Consider the following 24934-nt stretch of genomic DNA (forward strand, 5'->3'; position numbering starts at 1 on the left):
AGGACAGACAAGAGGATCTCGGTCAGTTGGCCAAACAATAGAGAAAAGCCTTGTAACTATGTTTTAGTACCTCAGGTCACTTACTCCCATGTGGCCTAGTGAGAAAAGGCTTGGAACTATAAAAGTCAATTTCTCTTGTTTGTATCTCATTCTCCCATTTGTGCAATAGAAGTGGAGTGTTCTCTCTCTTCCTCTCTCTTGAAACTCTAATCTAGCATGTGTGGTATGCTTAGGGTTAGGATTTGGGAGTGATTAATTAGTGCTCATTACTTTTTCTCTATTGCTTCTCTCTTGCTCCTTCTCTCCCTGTTGCTTGAGTGAGTAGGCTACCATAGCGATCGTCTTTAGTGGAGATCCCACATGATCTTCGTGAGAGAGGTTGCACCACCCGTTAGATTAGCAGCCACCTCGATGTGACAATGAGTGCAGGAGGATGGCGGTGGGTTTGATTTTTTTGCGAGCTTTATTTGGCGAGCTTTTTGGAGATAAGATAGTTTTATGTGAGCTTGTAAGAAAAATGATACATTTTGGTGAGATTTCATATAGTAAGAGAAAGTATTTATGAAAGAGAAATAAATACATTCACATACATACATACATATATACATGTATATTCTCAAACACACCTACCTACCTGCCTGCCTGCCTGCCTACCTACCTACCTACCTACCTGCCTACCTGCCTGCCTACCTACCTACCTAAATACATTCACATACATACATACATATATACATGTATATTCTCAAACACACCTACCTTCCTACCTACCTACCTACCTACCTACCTACCTACCTACCTGCCTCCCTACCTACCTTCCTACATATATACATACATACATGCATGCATACATACATACATACCTACATACCTACCTTCCTACATATAAACACACATTTTATGTCCAAGAAACTTAAATATAGGCACAGAAATACCTATCTATGTACCTTTCTTCCAATGTTTATTTCAACACAAGTAAAAACAAGTATACCCGGCTCATGTTTTCTTACAAAAAGATTGAGTTCACATTTCCTTACAAGAAGATATCTGGTTGGTATAACTCCTTTACCATAGCGTCGCAAGCTACCTACAATAAGACTTTAGAGTACGTGACAGTATACTCCATCCCAAAGCAAGACAAAAATAATATTGGTTCAAATTTTGTTACAAAAAGATTGACTTCACATTTCCTTACAAGCTTAAGTAAGCACAAACATGGAAGGCTTGATTAAAGCTTAAGTAGGCACAAACATGAGAGGCTTGATTAAAGCTTAAGTATAGGCACAAACAGGCTTGATTAAAGCTTAAGTATAAGCACAAACATCCTTGCTTCGAGGACGTGATAGTATATTGTCCACTTCCTCTGGTGATAGTGTCGGTTGATGCATTACCATATCCTCATTCTTATGTAATCTCAAAACTCGCAAGAAGACAAAATAGATATGCTTACATGCAACGTAAGACTTTCCTCTAGATTCTCTTTGCATGAAATCAGGACATGTACACCAAGGTTGTACCTTGATGTGTATAAAATAGTCCTCTCCACTCTCACATGCCAAATGAAAAATAGAGTAGGGGGATGGCTGCATTGCACTCTCATTAAGGACTGTCGCTGTCATGGCCTCGGCACTACCAATCCTCTTTTCTGCTTCTTTGGAAATCCAATGCCTCCACTTGGTTGATCTCTTTGTATTCTGTGTAGCATCATGTGGCCTCTTGTCACTTTCTTTGTTGCCCGCTGCTTGTGTGGACGTTTCTCCCACCCCCGACACAAAAGGTTCTTCATGAGTAACATCTAACTTGAACCCTGCCTTTACTAATTTATCTACCTCTTGGCTGGTTATGTTGGTCCCAACATCCACTTTCCACATATCTGGGTATGATGGCTTGTATATTATGTTTGGATCTACATGCCATGTGTGTGAAACATCTGAAGGACAAAACCACATCATTTGAGCCTTTGGCCCTCCCGGACCAGGATGTCGTCGCTCTGAGTAGAAGCTAGGGGCAACAACTCCAATAGAGCTTCCCTGTATGAATGAGTTGCACTTAAGTCTTCCATCAATACCTCCCAAACATTTGACTTTTGAGTTCAATGGGGTTCGTCTAATGGCCCACATTGTGCGTCCAACAGCCTCTTCCTTTACATGCATTTGTCCTCCGCTCATTGTGCCATAATGTTGTTTAGGCTCTTCATGTCCGACATCTTTGTTTCCTCCAGTCATTGGACTTTTTGGTCCTCCCCTTGAAGCGGGACTTGCTGCACTGTTTGTTCTAGATCTATCTCCAAAACTTACTCTTCTTGCTGTTCCCCAATTTTGACGATGTCTGCTCTGCATGACATAACCTGGACGATGTGAGCATTGGTCTACTTTCGTTGTCCTCACCCTCTTCCGTTGAATAGTCTCCTTATCCCCATGTAGAGGCCTTGATTCCTCATACATAGGAGTATTAGCTACTGTTTCATGGACCATGCGAGCCACTTGTGGTGGTGTCAGTCTTGACCTTGCTGCTACCCTGTCCAGCAACTTGCTCAAGCTTGGTCCCTCACCTTTGTGCTTCCCCATCTGATATGCATATTGCTTTGCACTTTGTAGTAAAGCGTTTGCCATATCTGAAATGCACGCATCATACAAGCTAACCTTTTCCTTGTATCCTTCACCAGCAAGCCAACTCCCATGTACACTTTCAGATAAGTTTGTTCGAGGGGTTTGTGCTAAATCCACCGCCGAGCTTAAGACCACCTGCACACAAGAGGTTTCATACATGAATTCACAAAATTGACTCCAATGCAAATACATCCATACAACATATTATTTCTCCATAAAATTTCTCACCCTTGACATGAGGTTGCCCCAATGTACTATTCGTACTTCCCACCAACTCATCCACGTATCCATCACTGATAGTTTTCCCTCATGAACATGTCCATTTCTCCACCACTCACGAATCTCTTTACTTTTTAAGAAAGCTGACTCCTTATTGGTTGCCAATCTCCATTCTTCACACAAGTCAATATGGTGTCATCGACTTTCTGCCTTCACGCATTGTTTAGCATGCTTCATCAAACTTTGTTTCCAATGGAATAAGCACGTTCGCTCCCTGTCCTCCATAATGTTGTGCGGACCCCCATTGAAAACGGTCCTAACTGCACACCAATTAGACCCTGCTTCATCAGCCATAAACCCATAGAAGTGTGCGGGTGCATAACCGCATTGCTCCATTGTGCTATTCAGCATTTCCCAAAATAGTACTTGGCTTTTTGTATCCTCCTCCTTCATTTCGCATGTGGCAATTGTCAACAGCTCTTGAACACTATAAGATTTTGGAGATAATTTTTTCAGTCAGCTATCATTCAAGGTTAATGAAAGAAATGAAAAAATTGGAGTACGTAGTCTCACCTTGGGTCGTAAACATGACAAGCCATTGTTGACCAACCAAAAACTCGATGAGTGTGATCAAACAAAACCCAGGATTTTGACAAGTCACCTCCACTGTCACACCGCATGCGATTCACCAAGTCCACGCCTGATGCTGGTCCTCGCAAAGACATCTTAAAGACATAACATTTGTCATCAGGGCCACCTTATCCTGGGAAACGGCTACCTTGTATAAATGAATAGCGAGATCTTCTCTGTATAAGAAGGATGCTATCAAAGCCCTCTCCTGCTGGCATCAATTTTCTTTTCTCCTGGGATACAATGCGTCTAAACCTAAAAAACATAATTTCACAATAAAGAGAGGACCGAATGTAGAAAAATACTTCCAAATATAATTAAGTTATAGAGTGAATACTCACCTCTGGTTTTCCAGAAGAGGACTCAACTCCTCCAAAAAATTACAGAGCTCATGATCCCCAATACTTGTAGGTAGCTCATCATTTTGATTCATCATGGAGGAAAATAGCATATCCTTCACAATATCCATTTGTATTTTTCGAGGACCAGCACTTCTCTGGGTTTTTAGCACTTGAGAAACAAACATTTTCACGCGCTCCAACATTGACCTTGAAGTTCCTGGCTGAACTGGATGTTCATGCAGCCCAGTGTGGAGCATCATTCTTGTAATATTTGTGTCACGAGGCATTACGTAATACACAATACATCTACACACTTGCACACAATGTGCAGTTTTGCGACAAAAGTGACAAACTATTTTAGATTTCTCATCCTCTGTCAAAAGTCCAATTGCAATCTTTTTTGTCAGATGTCCATGAAAGAAGGTGTTGTTATACCTTTTATTGTTCAAGTAAAAAGGACAGCTGAGTCTATGGCACTCCAAAGTACCAACACAATAGCTAATACGCACGGTACAACTTACAGACATGTTTGATGTTACTGGACGTGTCCATAGGTGACCATCATATTTTTGCTCCATTCCATCCATATTTCCTATTTTGCCATATGTTGGTGGAAACTCTAGGATGGAATCACCATCATAATGTCTTGGCACCTCCTGGACTTGGATGACTCGAGTAACTTTTTCCAACAATGAACGCAGAAGAGAAGGTTGCTCCTTCTTACGAAGAACCGAAAGTATACTCTCTGAAGCAATACATTCATCTTCAGAGATCTTGTGCTTTGAACCTTTTGGATTGCTTGTGCCTTCACCTGGTTGCAAAATAGTTGCTGAGCCATTCAAGTCACTCTCAGAGGAGGAGCTCGAGATATGAACATGGGTGTTTTGTATCCCTAATTCTTTATCCACTGAACTCTCCAAATGTCGGACATCTTGGGCAATGTCGTCAGCACTAGAATCAAGACTATCAGCAGCACAAAGAGGACTACATTGTAGCATATATGTTTTACTTCGAGAAATATCTATGAGATAGTTTTTATTGCCCTCCATATCATAATGAGCGATGATTTCCTGTAGGCTTCCATCGGTCCTAGTAGCTTTCACTCCAGAAAGGGCGTGTGAAGAAGGCAAAAACCCTTGTAGATATCCGTGACTGACAAGCGTGGTCTGGTGGAGAAGTATTAAAGTTTGAGATTTTTTGCTACAGCCATCAAGCTCCCACTCAAAGGTAACAGTGTGCTCCATAGGGAAGGCAATATGAAGATGCAGAAAGGACAGGAGAGACGAAAATGTGAAACAGAAAGGACAGGAGAGACGAAAATGTGGAATGAAAATATAAAAACGAAGGAGCAGGTGGAGCAATCACGATTGAGAATGGAGGAGGTTGAAATGATAAAACAAGGTGGAGCAATCACGGTTGAGAATGTAGGTGGTTGAAATGATAAAACAAGGTGGAGCAATCACGATTGAGAATGACCACGATAAAATTTTTTAATAAAAAATATACAAATGTATATGTATCTACAAATATATAAAAAAATACACAAATATAAACATTTATTGATTCTAAGTGTTATTTTAATAACAGGCTTATCTCTTTGTAAATACACACACACACATGTTTATATTTATATTATTATATTGTATATATTCTAGGCTAAGAACCCCGGATGGGGATATATGTAAATACACATACACACACGTTTATATTTATATTAATATATTGTATATATTCTAGGCTAAGAATCCCCCGACGAGGATATATGTATTTTAGTGTGTGTGTGTATTTACAAAGAGACTAGTCTTTTACTTATTTTAGGATATACAAATATATTAGATTATATATCTAGTAGGCTACACACACACCACACACATTTATTAACATCAATATATATATACATATTTAAATAGCCTAAACTATAAAATGTACGTGTGTACAATAAAACACATAGAGCCTAATACATTTTTAGACATTTATTAACATCAATATATATATACATATTTAAATAGCCTAAACTATAAAATGTACGTGTGTACAATAAAACACATAGAGCTTAATACATTTTGACATACATATATGTGTGTGTATATGTATCTATTTTTAGGCTAAGTATGTTTTAGGCCACACACACATATGTGGTGCTTAGTTTAAAGGGTACACGAAGAAATTTAGGGTACATGAAGGATTCTTTCAAAACTCAGCAAGCACGCAGACGAATGCGCCGGCAGAAGCAGACAGAAGAGGTAAGTTTTTTTTTTCTTTGTTCTCGATTTTTCTCTGTTTTTCTTTTCTCTGCGCCGGCAGCGGCTTCGTTGGAGGTTTAGGGTGTAGCTTTCGTAACCACCGGCTCCACCTCCATGGCCTCCTCTCTAGCTAGTCCACTCCCCCGGCAGAGCCTGGGGATGGTCTGCGCTAGCGCAGACCATCCCCAGGCTCTGCCGGGGGAGTGGACTTGCTGGAGTAGAGGCCATGGAGGTGGAGCCGGTGGCGTTCCTTACGTGGTTGCTTTCGCTGCGTTGGTGGAGACGAGGTGTACGTGGTAGCTGACGGTGCTGAAGACGAGGTGTACGAGGTGTACGAGGCGCTGACGGTGCTGAAGACATCTATATTGTGGAGTTGCGTAGGTCAAGTGTTAAGTGTTAGGAGACACCGGCTCCACCTCCATGGCCTCTCTTCCAGCAAGTCCACTCCCCCGGCAGAGCCTGGGGATGGTCTGCGCTAGGGCATTGGAAGGAAATATACCAGACTCCGGACAACAAAACAAGTAGTCGAAGAAGTGATGTCACTTCCCCGGCCGGTCGAGGAAGGCCTGCTTCCAAGCATTGCGAGAGCCCCCAGCCTGAGCATCCAACAATGAATGACCTGCTTCCAAATAGCCTTGGCTGGGACTGGGGTACCCCTTATAAATAGAAAATGATTTCTATTTCAATTTCTATATCTCGACAAGGGTGTTACGTTGGGGCCGTGACATACTGCCCTTGAGCCGGACCCTGTCCAGTGACAGCCTGGTAAAGGAGCAGGGTGGCCAGCAACAGAAACCACCAGCCATCGAGCCACAGCCAGTCAGCCAGCTCCCTTCCACTAGCTTGCCGCCCGTCAAGAGATCTGAGGTCCAGTTGCCAGCAGCCCCCGTGACTGCAGCCTTGCCTACGTCCAAGAGTGGTGCAAATAAATAAAGAAAGAAATTCAGAGGTTGGTTGGTCGTGAGAAAAGGCAATATCGAACGGCCCCAACGTAACACCCTTGTCGAGATATAGAAATTGAAATAGAAATCATTTTCTATTTATAAGGGGTACCCCAGTCCCAGCCAAGGCTATTTGGAAGCAGGTCATTCATTGTTGGATGCTCAGGCTGGGGGCTCTCGCAATGCTTGGAAGCAGGCCTTCCTCGACCGGCCGGGGAAGTGACATCACTTCTTCGACTACTTGTTTTGTTGTCCGGAGTCTGGTATATTTCCTTCCAATGCCCTAGCGCAGACCATCCCCAGGCTCTGCCGGGGGAGTGGACTTGCTGGAAGAGAGGCCATGGAGGTGGAGCCGGTGGCGTTTGAAGAGGTGGAGCCGGTGGCGTTCAACTTTCCAAATTTGCTATCGCTGCCGTCTCATTGCCAAGTGAAGCCATCATTGAACAATGCATGCTTGAAGTGATAAGCATGTTCATGGGTGAGCATAAGGAATTTGAAGATCTACATTTACAAAATCTACATGTTCATGGCTACTTTCCTCGAAGGTTTCAATGAAGTAAAGAGCTCATGGGGGTGGCACATCTATCTTCAAAATGAATTTCGGAGATTAGCAATTGATTTTGCCATCGACCAGACTCAGGAAAATCTATGACTACTATAAGCATCTCTCCATACCTTCCACCCCATCATCAAAGGACATTCAAGGAGTGTTTCATGGTCGAATTTTTCCAGTGCAGCATGTCAATTTTTTTTAGTTTATCCTCCACTTCAACATGAGGCCATCCAAAACTTCTTGCACTCACACTGCTCGTCGTGTATAGTAACGCTTCCGAGTGAGAAATCTAGACAATTGTAATCTCCACCCACCCTAGCTTAGATATTTCATGTTGTATATGGCCAAAGGCGCATTGTTGTAATGAAAGTCGGCCATGTAAGTCTTGTATATGTAAAGAGGACACGTGTGGGTGGATAAACAAAGCCCAGTTGTATATAACTGACTTATGAGGGTGTCTAAGGTCACTTCTCATAATACAATCTGCTATTGAGCTCAAGCTTTGGAGATCCTTCCTTCTTGATTGTCTAGTTCTCTTCTTAATTCTTGCATGATTCTATGTTTATGTTTATCTTTGGCTATGGAATCTTGTTGAGTTACTTTCTTGCATATGTGAGTGCTCTTGTATTAAGCTAGGAAGCTCAGGTTTATTGGTTTCTCCTCAAATGTGCACTCTAACCAGAAGAGCCCACTGCAACTCTAGCTCTTCAATATAATCCGTGGCTTCACTTCATGTCTATGCTATTCTCTCTCTCCCCACACACACACACACTAGTAGGAGATGTTTGTGTGTGAGGTTGATGTTTTCCTATATACATGAAGTAGAGTTTATGTGTGATTCAGCTCAAACTTTTTGCTACTCATATTCAGGGCAAAAGAAAGGAAGATGGCTCCAAGAAAAGCAGGAAAACAACAGGCAAAGACTAAGAAAGGTATATGATGTGAATAGCCAAGATTCTATTGAGATTATGTTTTATTGTTTTAGATATGCTTACTTGGGCTTGGTGTGTTTCTTACAGACAACAGGGGATACTCACTAAGATCTGGGCGTGTTTGTTTGACTCTTAGCGAGGAAGCTCAATCACGGACACCTTTGTCCTCACATGTATCTCCTGTTAGAGAGGAAACAGAAGCGCATAATTCTCTTGGTCATGAGGAAGAAGTGCTTGTGTTGGAGAACGAAATGAGCTCACCTCCTCCAACTCACACGGAGATTCCTGAATCTAAGGGGAGACCCATAGAAGGCTTCTTGGAAAATCTATTGAATTGGGATTGCTTGGTGATGTATTCACTAAGTTTTTTGTGCAACGCAATTCCTCTACCCCATTGGTCCCTTTATGCAGGCTGATTCCAAATGAATCCATCCGTACAGTTTCTACCCAGCTTGAGGTGTTTCGTGATTCTTTTGACTGCCATGGTTATGTCGAAGCATCTCCTCCTTTTTTAGTTTCACTTACACGTCCAGGAAGCTCTATGTATTTCGCGGTCACACAAATAGACTTGCAAGAATGGGGACAAAACTGGGTGGTACAACATGACAGATTTGAGGATGAAATCAGAGGAACTGAGTGGGAGGATCTCAGTGGTAAGAAGTTTCTTGTATGGGATGGTAATCATCGTGTGAAGGCATGGATGTCTCGAGTGCGCGAAGGTATGTTCTTTTGAATGTCATAGAGTGATTTTATGCAACATTAAAAGTAATATATTGTAATATCTTTATTTTGCTTTCTCTAGCTTGGTCTCATAGCCCCTCACGCCATGTCCGGGTCAAATGTCAATTTTTGGTTGTGGACAAGAAGCAAGAAGGAGAATTGCTATTGGCTTTGCGATCTCAAAATGAGTAAGTGATCTCTCTCTACTTAATTATGGACATTGTGAAGTCATAGTTAAGTTCTTAGCTCATTGTGACTCTTTACAACACAGATTGGTGCGCACTAGTGTGACACCCACATTGTCACATGAGATCTTCATGTTTCAACGATTTGAAATGGCGGACAAATCATCCATATTGGACTACCTAGGTGAAGACGTAAGGAGGTGGGCTTTAATGGAGCTTAGTTTGGAGCGACGAAGTGGAGAGCAATGGTACAATGCTCCAGCTACAATCTTGGCACAGCTTGTGTGGAAGGTAGTGTTTGCATTTCCCAATATCATTAATAAACGGATTATCAATGTTTTTTAATCGTGTGAGTGATAATGAGTCCTTTTCGTTATACGTAGACACCGTTTGAAAATGCGGTGAAGCAAGCTATATCATGCATTGATAGACATGCCATGGGGTTGCAAGAATATGAGACAAAATGTGAGAAACCCAGACGTGGTGTAGAGCAAACATTTCGAGATAGAGCGTACAAGATGCTCATAATTGCAAACCCATCCAATGGTGATGCATTCTTTCAACTCGTATATAACTATGATTGGTCCAAGAAGGGATTGGTTGCTCCGACCAAAGAAAAGCTCTACACAGTCGCCATATCTCGGATTTCAACTCAAAGGTATGTCACATGTCAATAAACCTCCCTTAACATAAACTAACCTTAATATCTAATCTCTTATGGGTTTGGTATGATGCTGAAATAGGAAGACGGAATTGCTTCAAATGCTTATGACCGGGAGGGCAAAGGACAAGGTAATTTCAGAGATGTTTGGGGATAACAAAAAGACGTTGCTGCATATGAAGAAAGAGTTGTATTGGGAAGAGCTAATAGGGGAGGCAGACTCTATTTTGGAGGGTTTATTGGTATATGATGATGTTATCTACATCCCACCATTTATGCAATGGGTGCAAGAGGAGCGATTGAAACACATACCATGGGCCTTCCATGAGGTGTGGGCAAAGATTGGAAAAGTAAAGGAAGGCCAAAAGCAACCTGAGGTGGAGAATGCCGCAAAGAGGGTTGTCTATAGGTATATATCTTCCAATGCCATTACATTTTTGTAAAAAATACATATACGCTTTTAAAAAAATATTTTAGTACTGTTTGTTTTATTTTGGACATGTAGGTGGGTGCAACTACTCATTGGCCAAGGTCTAATGGACGAAGAGACGGAAGCAATCAAAGAATGGGTAGATCCAAATTCCTCGGAAACAATGTATCCGAAGGAATGGGTTGAGAGAGGGGTTTCTGATTGGGAATTTAAGAGATGTCCTTGGTGGTTGGAATATCCTTTAAATCATGTGCCTCCAAGTGAGGAGCTCCTAGAAAAAGGTACTTTTTTGCTTTCTACTAAATTATATGCATGTAAATGTAAATGTATATGTTTATGTAAACCTTCCTACCTATACATATGTAAACTATCCATATGCATATACATATTAGATACATATACATACAGATATATACATATACAAATACATATGTATATACATATGTATATATACATATGCAAACATAAATACATACCTACATACATACACTAAATTCCTACATACATACAAAGTTCATGTTACATTTAAGAATTGGCATGTTAGATTTTAAAGAAACATTGTTAAGTTTTGATATATACATACCTACATACATATACATATAAATAGATACATATACCTACATACATATACATACACATACATATACATAGACACATGCCTACATACATATACATAGATACATACCTACATACATATACATATACATATGCATATACACATACACATACATGTACATATACATATACATAGATACATATACATCTACATACATATACATATACAAAAAGGTATGGGGATTTTTACCTTTTTACTAATTATCTTGATCTATTGCTTGAAGAATTTAAGAATTGCCAATCTGAGCTTGAAAGAGAGCCCCCAACTCAAGAAGACTCTAGAATACCTTCCCCACAGCCAACAATCTTGACCCAGTCTCCAGTAGTTGGATCCTCGCGCGTGGCCCCAAAACCATCCACACCACTGTCACGAGTGCCACAATCACACCAAGAGCATACATCTACATCATCTCAAGTGCAACATGAGAGGCGAACAAAGAGACGTCTTGACATTATGCGTGATGTTCAAGAGGGAGACCCCACAAATGAAAATCAAGAGAGAGACCCTCCAGAGCATCTTCAAGAGGGGGAGGTGTCAAGACAACGTGACATCATGGACATGACTAGTAAGAGTACTTTCCATTGCAAATTTATTTTGAGAAGTGTGTGCTTTCGAAATGCATCTCATTTTTTGTCTTGTTTACTTGCAGGTGAGAGATGTTTTTCACACATATTGCTGGTAGACATCCACACTCTTTCGGAGGGCTCAGATAGGTAAAAAGAATAATTTCACCATATAATTAGTTTTCCAAGTTGTACTTACCAAAACCAAACATCATAAATCTTTTATGTAGTGTGGAAGAATTCTTGATGAAGATTCCCAAGGCTCTATCTCATAGAGGTGCTCCCTCAGATACAGTGGCTCGCCTCGTATGGGCTGACTTTCCTACAGGTTTACAAGTTGTTGATGTAGATACAGATGGGTGTCCCTCATGGAATCAAGTTTCTTCATCATTGATACGTGCCACACTCAGTTTTGTTGGTTTGTTTGTGGCTGATGAGGGTTGGTTTGTGTGTTTGAGTCTAATGGATCAACTTCCTAAAATATATTCCATGGGAAAGAAAGTTGGATTGGTCATGCATCGAACAATGTCTGTTCATGTGGAATCAAGTTATTTGTATGACAATGGAGAACGGGTAAGTCATAATCTCTAAAATATTTCCCTTTGTGTATACATGTTATGTGGTATGGATATCCAAACATAATGTTTTCTCGTTATGGTAGGTGGATACATTGGCGCTTAGTATGTTCTATCGAGTAAATTGCCATGTCCCTATTATTGATCGTGAGGCTGGGCAAAATGTTTCAAAGAAGTTATTCAATGCTCAACGAAATTTCATTTTTGAGAAGAATAAGAAGCATCCATTCCAACGCACAATGGTCTTGGAGCGCTACATTCGAGGTGGTGCAGAAAGATCTCCTATGTTCTTTAGGTGAGACAATTTTCATTCTGGTCATTTTCATAGCTACTTTTTCAAAATACTTAGATGCACGTTTATGATTGTATTTCATTGTAGGTGGCTAGTGGAGACCTTCTCAAGTGAAGGAGATAGTGTCTTGGACGTTTTTGCGGGATGTGGAGGCTTGGGACGTGCATGCCAAGAGTTAAAAAGGCACTATATGGGGATAGAGAATGACATGGAGGTAGCCAAAGCATGTCTGGGAGATTTCTCATTAGGTCGGGATGACATGTAGAAGAATGCTATAATTTGTGGATCAAAAGACTTTGTATTCGAGATTGTCATGGTTTGGAAGTTTAAAGATCGATATATACATTTTTGATCTTTAAAAGATTGTGTTTTATATTTAAGTAAGTAAGAAAGTATGTATGTATGGAATGTATGTATATATGTTAGTGCTGCGTAGGTGGCTCTTGTATATATGTATATGTATGAGGTGTATGAATTTAGGTAGATATATGTATATATATAATTATATCAATAAGTATGATGTGGATCAAAGACTTTGTAATCGAGATTTTCATGGTTTGGAACTTTACAGATCGATATATATATTTTTTATCTTTAAAGGATTGTTTTTTTTCCTTTAAGTATGAAAGTATGTATGTATGTATGTATGTATGTATGTATGTATGTATGTATATATATTAGTATGTATGTAGGTAGCTCTTGCATGTATGTATGTATATGTATATTTTGTATGTGTATATGTATGAGGTGCATGAATTTAGTTACATATATGAATATATGTAATTATATCAATAAGTATGATGTGGATCAAAAGATTGAAATTTATATTGTTGATCTTTCAAAGCTTGTTATTTATATGTAAGTAAGTTCTTGGTCCTTTACAAAGCTCATAGTAAGTTCATGGTCCTTTGCAAAGCTCGGACTCCTTGTTCATTGCTCCAAAAAGCTCGGCAAAAAAAGCTCGCAAAAAAAAATCCCCCGATGGCGGTGATGAGCTGGCTACAGTGGAGCTCTTGAGCATTGCTCGAGCTTGATGGATCAGTAACTTCCCAGACACGTTAGGGTGAGCTTAGCAACTGAGCACACCCTGGCGCTCGCATTGGAGGAAAACATCGAAGAACCCTAGTGCTCACGTTTGAGGTAGGCCAAAACAGGGTAAAACAAGATCTTTCTTTTATTTCAGAGAGGGGAATAATTATAAGATCAGAAGGGGAGGTTCTTACACCTGCACACTCAAAAGCTGGAGGGAGGAATCTTACACCTGCACACTCAAAAGCTGGAGGGAGGAATCTTACAGAATGGCACCACTTCCATTCCCGCCATATGTGTGTGTTTCCTTCATGGAAGCCTTGAGCTTTGAGCACGTTGGTAGGCACCCAACGTCATTGGCTTCACTGTGCTTAGGGTTGCCTAACCTATGGCCGTGGGGCCTTTGCTCATAGTTTTCTGGGAGTTGTTGTGGTGGATGAGCACAGGTGGTGTACTTGGGTAGCCAAAGGTGAGTGTTACCTTCATAGTAGCCTTGTGCTCATAGAGTAAAAGATCAGGCAGGATTAGCCAATGTTGAAGCTTTGGTGTGGGGTTAGTTTTTGTTGGCTTAGTTTCCTTCTTGTGCTTGGGTTTTAGAGATGGTGGTTTTGAGATCCAGAGTTCTATGTAGCCATCATAGAATCCTTGAGCTACAAGAAGATTCTTGGGAACCCACCATTAAAATTGTCATGACAATGGTAAGAGGTCAGGGTGCTTGTGGTGTGGGTGGTCAAGGATGTATGAGGCTTGATTGTCATTGATGGAGGGATGAATTGACCCCCGGAGCTCCAGTAGCCCTGCGCACGTACAAAATGCAAGTTCTTGAAGCCATCAAACTCAAGGAACAGCTTAGACAGTGTTAGAACAAGGGTTTGTAAGACCTAGTGTTTCACCTTGGGGTGCGCCAGCTCTCTTTCAGAAAAAGAAAGATGGAACGTTTAGACTCTGTGTGGACTATAGAGGTCTAAATCAGCTGACAATCAATACTCGCTATGGGCATTATGAATTTACTGTCATACCGTTCGGATTAACTAATGCCCTTGCTACATTCAATCGCCTAATGCAGGATATCCTCAGAGAATACTTGGATGATTTTATTCTAGTTTTCTTCGATGACATTCTGATTTACTCAAAGAATATAGCTGACCATGAGACTCATGTCAGAAAAGTTCTTGAGATTCTAAGGAAGCACCAACTCTTTGCCAAAAAGAGCAAATGCACTTTCTCTGCCAACCACGTTGAATACTTGGGCAATCCATTTTGATGAAATTAACACTTTTGTAATTAAAAAAAATAATCAATATGCATCTTTCTATGCATAGAATTTAATTCTATTGAAAATCACTCTTTTATAATAAAAAATAATCAATATGCATCTTTTTATGCATAGAATTTAATTCTATTAAAAATCACTCTTTTATAATAATAAATAATAATAAATATGCATCTTTCTATGCATAGAATTTAATTCTATTAAAAATCACTCTTTTATAATAAAAAATAATAATCAATATGCATCTTTCTATGCATAGAATTTAATTCTATTAAAAATCACTCTTTTATATTAAAATAATTCAACATGCATCTTTCTATGCATAGAATTTAATTCTATTAAAAATGACTCTTTTAATAAAAAAATAATCAATATGCATCTCTCTATGCATCGAATTTAATTCTTTTAAAAATCACTCTTTTATAATAAAAATAATAATTAATATGCATCTTTCTATGCATGAATGAAAATGACACTTTTAGAATACACAAACGATGGGGATTACTCTTTTTGATTAATAAAAGATGAAATTTATTTCACAAATTTTTAGAAAATTTTACCATAACCTCCTTTATATGACAACATTTTTCAATTTTTCTAACCTTAATCTACTTAGGAATTATCCCCAATTGGTTTAAAACATTCTAAACTAATCAATTTTCACTTTTAAGAGAGAAACAATATAAAAAGTTTAATTCCAACAATTAGATCACTTAACTAGGATAAAGAAGGGCTGATTTTAAGAATGAGAGAGGGGGAGAGCCTTTCCAAGAAGGCATACCATCTGTTTATCATTTTAAGATAACAAACAATTTAGAAAACCATTAAAAGAATAAGAAAAAGTAAGATTTCTTACTTACATGAAATTCTGGGAGCTTTCCTTTGGCTTGATGGTTTGAGGGTTCTACTCTTGTTTGCAACAAGAGTGGCCACCAATTCTTTAGAAGAGGGAATGGTCAAAAACTAGTGAATTATTAAGAAATTCACAGTTCTTGGCTCTTGGGAGGAGTAGAGTAACAATGCATAAAACAGTATTAAGCTTCAACAAAGGAGGAGGCTTCTATTTAAAGAAAAAAGTGAGGTTCTAACCAAGCAAATTGATTCTAGAATTTTCTAGATCAGTTTGGTCAATTTTTGACCATTTTTAGGTGAGCTTAGCTTACTTTTTGGAACTAGACTTGAATTAGGAGAGAGGAGAGATGAAATATCTTAATTTTTGATAATTTTAAACTCCACCACACATGTGAAGTGCCTCCTTCATGAGGGGGGAATTCCCATTGTGAGGTGTCAAAAATCCATTTTTTTAGTAATTCCTTTGGCACTCTTCATCTTATGTGAGTATTTACTCATTTTGGGGGGATTTTCTTTATTTCTTCTATTTATCTTCTCCACACATTTGGATGAATCTGATTGGCCCCTCGAATCCTTAATTTAAAATTTTCAAAAATTTGGATCCCTCTGATAATCAAAATTGAACATCAAGTGTAAACCTGTTCACAATGTTGTGGTAGAACGTATGTGTGTCTTGAATATTGCTATAATTTAGTTGAGTCAATTGTAAAAAATCTGCTTGGATGCCCCTTGGCGTTTCTTGAGTACCTCTATATACCACTTTGAACCACTTAACATCAAAGATGAACAATTTGAAAGTTCTAAATTCAATCTCCAAGATGTCTATAATTGTTCCACAATATTCAATTTTCTTTGCTATAATATTATTATCTCTTTTACTAGCTCAACTTGCTTGGTCAAAACTTGCCATTATACCACAATCATATGTGATTCTCTTGGAGTCTAGATGTTGAGTGTGAAAATGTTGACCTTCTGACCACGTTGCATTATGCACTTTATACTACAACCCAATAAAAAATCTTTAATATATCATATATGTAAGAAATTTAGTATTCAACATTATATATCTTAGCAAAACATATTTACTAACATGGTAGTTGCATCGCCTTGCATACTCTCATTCTTATCTTGTAATCTCCTCTCCTATCCTTTCTACTTGCTCTAGGGCATCTCTAAGTCATTTAATATTGCAATCCTTTAGAAGAGCCTTTAGGTTGGGTGGGTATGCCATGTGCCTTTTTGTTGATCTCTTAAATGCTCTTCTCTTCTCTATCCTTATCTTTCTTGCATCTTTATATTTATCAATCCACTTTTCCATCACAGAAGTATTAAGAAGACAAAATGTAATGATCTTTTTTATGCATGGACTTATCTATCTTTTGAATGCGTCCTTTTTCATGTAGCATATGTGACACCATTCGTTCATCCTCATCGTTATGCATGAATCTAGGCATAGATGGATTGATTTGTTTCAAATATGTAGAGATGCATAAGAGGGATTCTTGCACCAACCATCCCTCTGCCATGCTTCCTTCTGGCCTTGCCCTTTTCCTAAAAAATCCCTTCAAGGTTTTCATGAAGTGTTCAAGAAAGAACATCCATCAGCTACTATGAACAATACTACATATAGCCACCTCATCCACCAAATGTACTAGAAGGTGGACTTGAGTTGTGATTATGCTTCTTGGAAAGCTTTCTTCAATCATACACACCGCCTCAATTGACTCAACTTGAGCCTTCTCATCAATGGAATTTGGATATGAATCTCCTTTAACACTATCCACCTATTCAACAAAGTAATAAATGGTAAATTAAAGAATAATAGATAATTTGAAAGCTATGTGTTATACCAAATGCACAAATCTATAGTTTTTATTGGAACTCGCCTCGCCAACCCATCTAATTTATAGATGGCATTCCGAGATTTCTCTTCTCCACACCCACCAATTGATATTGGAAGTACAAACTAGTGAAGCAATTTTTGAAAAGAATAAAATATCAATATAGAGTCAACACACATAAACTGAGGAGTGCCCAAAAAATAGATATAGTTATGTACGTACCTGCATCATCTTGTGCCAATATGTGATTTGAGAATTGATGCTCGCCCTTCTTTTTTGTTATTGTAAATGTACTCTTTAATGAGTGCATTACAACGGTTGGTGTATGAAAATATGAAATTTGATTCTTGACATTCTTTTCCTCTTGCCTTGTAAACCTCCATGGTGCCTTTGGTTAAACCACCTTGTCATTGACTACCCTTGGCCATGTATTTTCCATTCATCCGATATCCTTTAGGTCATCCCTTATTGCATGGGTGTCTTTCTTACCAATTAAAATGTGCATTAGATCCAAAAGATGATTTATTCTCAACTCTATCCAATATGGTAGACAATAGAAGATTGATTACCTTTTCATGCACATGGGTGCTGTGATGGGAGTCACTCTCTATTTCTCATCCCACTCTCGATCTCTCCACCTTCCCTCCAATGCCATTGTAGGAGGCGAAACCCACATGGTCTCCCAATCTGCACCTCTCATCACAATCGGCCGATGGAGCATAATTTGGGTGGCTTTTGAGGAAGAAATCAATGATGTTCATCATACACCACTTTCTTTAGTGCATGTGCTTGTTTGGAAACACGTGGTGGACCACAAATTGGGCATGCATTATATCCTACAGTTGTGAGATCTATGAAATTGGCATGTAAGAATTGAAAGTTAATAGACATTACAATACATTAGAGTTATAAATGAATAATTTATGTATGCTTAGATAAGAATCAATTGATGAGTATGATGTACCTGAGCATTCTGTATAGCCCAAAAAATCATGCATAGTCCACATCAAGATACCCTTGACCATTGCATTGCTGCATGAATTTGGACGAGAAACGTCATACACTCTTATGCCTCTCCATGATTGCTCACGCTCATCAAATCAAGGGCTCAAGGCATACATAAATATTTGTTACCTTGTGCTTTGCGGGCACAAGAAGCGCAATCAAGAATCACATGACCCTTCTTGATGGGCATCCATGGAGGAATATTATAATTCACAACAATAGTATGCCATGTGGACCATGATGTAGACCTGAATCCAAATGGGTTCACCCCATCCATACCCAATCCAAGACGTAAATTATGGGGCTCATCTTTGAACTCTGGCCATCCATCCTCAATGTGAGCTCAAGCCAGTAAATCAGCCGATGGTTTAGATGCCATGTAATTAACTTAGCGATGGATTGATACCGGAACTTAGCCATGTAATTAACTTAGCGATGGATTGATACCGGAACATATGTTGAATGAGAGGTATAATATTAAAGTGCCTCAATACCTTTTGCAAAATGTTTTCACCGAGTAAATCCTTCCTGGATGATCCTCTCCATAAATTGGACATTGCATGACATTGGCAAAGGCACCCCTAAATAGTACACAATCACGACATACATGAATTTGAGTGTAATCCATACCAAGCTTGGAAATTATTCTTTGAGCATCACTTCTTCTTGCGGAATTAAATTGTTTATTGGGAGCATCTTATTTAATAAACGGAGTAGGCTATTCACACTATTATTTCTCTATCCATATGTTGTTTACAAGTAGAGGATTTCCAAGCATGCCCTCAAAGTTGAGTACGTTGCACCCTCGTACAATGGTGTGTTAGCCTCTTTGTGTAACACATCCTCTCTTTCATGTGTTTCAAAGTTAGGTGTCTCTTCCTCACCCTTGCTTTGAAAAAAGTGAGTGATTATCTCCTCCATGACATCCTCTTCCTCTATCTCATGTGGAGGAAATCCTCGAGATCTTCCAAATGTACTAAACATACTCCACTTTCCAAGTGCTCCTTACGATGCTTATATTCCCTTCTCAAGTTTTCCCCAATGACATAATAATGAAGCATATTGTGTAGTACTGTCCATTCCCTCCTCATCCTAATGAACCATATTTAAAAATGACACTCAAAATTAGATATGGCAAGCCGAGGAATAAGTTTATATACTAACCGAGGAATTGGCTTGCAAGGCTTGCTCTTTGGAATTGATCGAACATTGCTATAATCTTCACTATAACCATTGTTAAAGTGTAGTTTTTAGCGGTGCTTATAGTAGTGACGCTAAGAAAATTAACTTTTTGAGCCTACGGCGCCGCCGATGCCTATCTTTCTCTCCCCCTAAACATTCCCTCCACTAGTTTCCTTGAGTTTCTGCACCGACTCCTCCCTTCCATCAAGATATCTCCCTTCAAATGCATTTGTACTCTTTATATTCCCCTTCTTTTTCCCCTTCCCCTTCCTATTCATGAGAATATTTCTCTTCAATCACCAAATGGCGATGGTGTAATCTCTTGAAGGTATTTTTCTCTTATGTTTTATTCTAATCCATTTGTTTATGGTTGTTCTTCTTCATCCTCTTCCCCCTTCCCCTTCCCCTTCCCCTTGCTATTCCACTTCCTTTTCCTATCTATCACTCTAAAAGTGATGGTGTGACCTAATGATTAGGGTTTGCTTCTATTATGCTTAACCTAATAATTAATAAGAAACAAAAGAGATTAAGATTACTGCATAGAGTACTAACCTTCACCTTTTTCTCCTTCACCTTCTCCTTTTTATGTCTATTCTCAATGTGTATTGGTATTTTGTATGTTTCTTGTGTTTGATAGGTAGAGTTTATTAAATGTGTTGCGAATCACTCTTTTACCTTTTTATGTTATGTGTAGGTCTTGCACTAATCATATCTTTTAGCTAGACAATATAGATGTAAGCTTTCTTTTGTTTATTCTTTAGGGTTTTGTATCTATGCATTAAGCTTTTAGAGTTCTGTATCTATGCATAGATTAAGATCTATTTATAGAGCTTAATGCATAGATTAAGCTCTATGCATAGAGTAAGCTCTATAGATTAAGATCTATTTATAAAGCTTAATGCATAGATTAAGCTCTATGCATAAAGTAAGCTTTTTGCATAGAGCTTAATCTATGCATTGAGCTCTATGCATAATCATCTCTTTTAGCATAGACAATATAGAGGTAAGCTATCTTTTGCTTATATTCTTTAGGGTTTTGTATCTATGCATTAAGCTTTTACGATTTTTTATCTATGCACTAATCTTTTAGGGTTTCGTATTACTAATTACTTTGTTTAATATTTGGTTTGTAGGTCCTCTAATCTTTGGTTTGTAGGTCCTCTAATCTTGTCCTTCAATTTCACCAAAAAGAGGTAAGCCCTCTTATCATTTATGCTTTTCATCTACCTATTATTGCACCCTTGGGTGCCATGGTGTAGGATTAGCTTAGCTTAAGCTTAATGCATAGATTAAGCTCTATGCATAGATTAAGATCTATGCATAGAGCTTAATATATGCATTAAGCTCTATACATATAGCTTACTGCATAGAATAAGCTTTATGCAAAGAGATTAAGCTCTATGCATAGAACTTAATACAAAGATTGAGCTTTATGCATTAATCTTATTACATTAAGCTTATGTATGAATTAATATTAATGCGTTAAGATTAAGTCATTAAGCTTAATGCATAATATTAATACATTAAGCCTTATGTATTAAGATTATCACATTAATATTAATTCATTAAGCTTAATGTATTAGTCTTAATTCATTGAGATTAATACATTAATCACATACATTAATCACATACATTAATCTTAATGTATTAGTCTTAATTCATTGAGATTAATACATTAATCTTAATGCATTGAGATTAATGTATTCATCTTAATGCATTGAGATTAATGTATTAAGCTTAGTATATTGAGATGAATGCATTAAGCTTAATGCGCATTAATCTCAATGCATTGAGATGAATGCATTAACATTATTGCATTAAGATTAATGCATTAATCTTAATGCATAAAGATTAATGCATTAATCTTAATGCATAAGCCTAATGCAATAAGTTTAATGCATTAAGCTTAATGCATTAAACTTATTGCATTAGGCTTATGCATTAATCTTTATGTATTAATCTTAATGCATAAAGATGATGCATTAATCTTAATTCATAAATCTTAATACATTAATCTTTATGCATTAAGCTTGATGAATTCATCTTTAATGCTATCCACCTTAACGCATAAAGTTTATGCATTAATATTAATGCATAAAGTCGTTTGAATTAAGATTAATGCATAAATCTTTATACATTAAGCTTAATGCATTAAGCTTGATGCATTGATCTTAATGCATAAGATCAATGCATTAAGCTTAATTCATAAGATTAATCTTAATGCACTAATCTCAATGCATGTTATGTTTTTTAAGCTCATAAATGTGTTACTTTTTTTTTTGCATGTTATGTTTTTAGGGTATTACTTGTTGTGACAGGTTCTAAATAGAACGACTCCAGTATCATTCCACCTCTTGAGGTACTCTCCACAATGTCCTTATTATTCGCATTTATTTGCTTTGCACCCTTGGGTGCCGGGGTTTCAATTTTTCTATTCTCTTAAGCTTAAAGAATAACGTGCATAGAGATATGGGGCATTATTGTAGGCCTTTTATAATGTTTCTTAAGTTAAGTTAGGAGTAGTTATCCGCAAGTAGGTGGTTATAGTGGAGGGGGAGCATGTGGAAAGTCTTCCGAAGCTATCATGTGAAAGGGCCACTATCCACCCTGCTTGTCTAAGTAGTATTCTAGAAGGCATCAATAAAGTTATAATATCACATGAGTAGTATAAGAGTTCTAAGTTTGAGCATGCATAAGGTATAAGATTTCTAATGTGTTCTTGTTTTATTTAAGTTTGAACATGCGGCCTCGTTTTTAGAATGTAGACATGTGGGGAGATGAATCCAGAGTCGAGAGGCCCAATGCACCGTCATTCAGTGTCCATCGTTGATGATCCAAACATGGAGCGTCTCTCACAGTGGGCCGCTAGTCTTCTATCCCATCGGTATGGGGGAGAGAGTGTGTGGAACATTTTTTCTCCACCCTCGCTTCCTTCCATAGTTGACCCTACACCAATGGTGGGTACTCCGATGGGTGGTTCTACTCCTAGGTTACGCACTCCTATACCCATGTTCACTCTGATTGGAGGATCTAGTCCACATCTAGGTGTTGGGACTTCACGTGGAGGTTGCGACTAGGCCACTCCACTCTCTCTTCTATGACACCTAGTCCACGACCTCATTAGATAGGAGGTCTTCCTCTTCTCATTGCTCTAGTGGGGATGGATGCGGGTGTTGTTTTGGGGAAAGTAATAGATCTTCTTCCAATTCCCCATTAATAAAGGATATGCCAGCACAGTAGGTGGTGGATCTAAATGCTTATGACCCAATGACGCTTCCTTACTGTGTGAGGAGGACAGATGGGTCGATCATTGAGGATAGCAAGGGGAAGCACATTATAGCATGCATGCATCACCCTGTAAACCTTAAGTTTAGAAACATTTGGGGCATTGACTGGAGAATTCAAGAAAATGCAAAGAAGCAATACATTCTGCAAGTATTGAAGATAGAGTATCCTGTGTCCCACCTCGACAATTTAATGACCCCACATGCTCGATCGCATGTGGGGTCATGTAAGTCATAAGAAATCATTAATTGCCAAGCTCATCAAGCGTGGTGGTGTCAAGCTGCCCCAAGAGAATAAGAAAGGATTGGAAGAAGGCCAAAAAGGCGTACTAGGGAAATCCCAATCTATTCAAGCAACAAAAATAATTAGCCCGAGTACACATGCAAAAAAGAGGGGCTTCTTATCTTGGATCGGGTGGAAGGCCATCTTTCCTCGCTTAGTTTGTAAGTATTTGAACTCTTAACATTTTGTATTCAAAACTATGGTTTCCAAAGAGTTAAATCCTATATAAAATTTTCTTTTTTAAATGTATGTTTAACGTAGGAAAATGTGGTGGCCATTCTCCTTCTCGTGATGAGGAGTACTACTTTGCTTATTGCAATGGAATCTCTAGCACATTTGAATGGTTACCGATAGTAGGGTATCGCATTGACTATATGTAAGTTTATATTATTTTGGTTTTATCAACTTTCAAAAATTTAACTAGTTTGTGTTTTAACATAGCTTGATCTTATGTGATATGGGAAGATGATGAAGAGGCAATAGGCGAGGAGGATGAGGAGGATGAGGATGAGGAGGAGTAGGATGAGTAGAGACCGGCCTATTGTGTTTAATGTTTTGTAACTGCGCCATACTCAATGTTACTCGCCTATTATGGCATTTTAGATGTAACTCGTCTTTTATGGCGCTTAGGATTTAATAAAATTTAGATTTTATGAGTTACTATGTTTCATTTTGTATTTTATTATGTCAATATGTCTATTTGCACAAATTAGAACTATTTTCAATATATTGAATTAAAAATTTTTAGGGTAGATTAGGGCATTAGCCCTAAAATTTGCCTCCCAAAATTTTTTTTTATAGTGCCACTAAGCGATAAAAATAGCGATGTTCATGTTTTTTATCAGTGTCGCAAAAATAGTGACGCTGATTTTTTTATCCGATGAAAATAGCGACATTGATGTTTTTAACAGTGTCGCTGGTTAGCGACGAAAATAGCGACGCTAATGTTTTTTGAAAACGTTGCACTGAGAGTGGAAAAAGTACTATGGGATATAGCGTCGAAAAATAGTAGCGCTTACACCCCAACACTTTTCCAAATCCTTTTATAAAAGCCACGCTATAACCCCCTTGGGGGGGTCACTCATAAATATGTAAGCGTAGCACGTGGGTTTAATAGAAGGGGTTTTTAAAATCCCTTTTTTACACATTTTTAACATACAGAAGGGTACAATTTAAAGGGGGTATTTATAGATTGAATAAAAAAAGGTGTGTTTTATTCATGAAAACATTACAGACAAGGTGTTTTTAAATTAGGCCTTGAACGCACGTGATATAAAGAGTTTACATATAGTGAACTCCGCGAGCTAACCCCTCTTTTTGTTGTAGTGACTTGGTGATAATGGCCCATCATTGTCTAGGTAAAAGACTAAAATCGAATGAGAAGATGAGGTAATAACCACTACTTTGCAAGAAAAGGATGAAGATCAAATAACAAAAATCCACCAAAATCATTCACCACCATGACAACACAAAAAGCACCCAATCCATGGCCACGCACTAGAAGTTCATAGCACTTTGAGATTTTTGCAAAAAAGTGCTAAGCTGATTTATAGATATTGGAGATCTTAGTTGTGCAATCGTGTTGATCTATATAAATTTTTACATTTTATTAGATAAGATAATTTATTTGATCAGTATTCCCAATGTGTATTAAGGGAATGGATATACATTGGTGCAT

At 38.3% G+C, this 24934-nt stretch overlaps 2 protein-coding genes across 2 annotated transcripts in view; both read left to right on the forward strand.

The window, feature by feature from the left end:
• Positions 1 to 8397: 8397 nt before the first annotated feature.
• On the forward strand, positions 8398 to 9122 carry LOC147604353 (uncharacterized). The gene is made up of 3 exons (XM_086795672.1): positions 8398 to 8465; positions 8553 to 8812; positions 9117 to 9122. Exons 1-3 carry the CDS (start codon positions 8420 to 8422, stop codon positions 9120 to 9122), a joined length of 312 nt encoding a protein of 103 aa, XP_086651798.1. The 5' UTR covers positions 8398 to 8419.
• Positions 9123 to 11739: 2617 nt separating this feature from the next.
• LOC147604354 (uncharacterized) overlaps positions 11740 to 24934 on the forward strand; it is a 45652-nt gene continuing 32457 nt past the window's right edge. The window contains exons 1-4 of the mRNA XM_086795673.1: positions 11740 to 11790; positions 11871 to 12213; positions 12302 to 12510; positions 12595 to 12734. Of these exons, the coding sequence (XP_086651799.1) occupies positions 11887 to 12213; positions 12302 to 12510; positions 12595 to 12734 (676 nt within the window). The 5' untranslated portion in view covers positions 11740 to 11790; positions 11871 to 11886. The remainder of the gene's footprint in view (positions 11791 to 11870; positions 12214 to 12301; positions 12511 to 12594; positions 12735 to 24934) is intronic.

This window comes from Cibotium barometz, chromosome 62, assembly GCF_041138505.1.
Source record: "Cibotium barometz isolate CiBa-2024 chromosome 62, ASM4113850v1, whole genome shotgun sequence".
In the NCBI taxonomy this organism is placed as follows: Eukaryota; Viridiplantae; Streptophyta; class Polypodiopsida; order Cyatheales; family Cibotiaceae; genus Cibotium; species Cibotium barometz.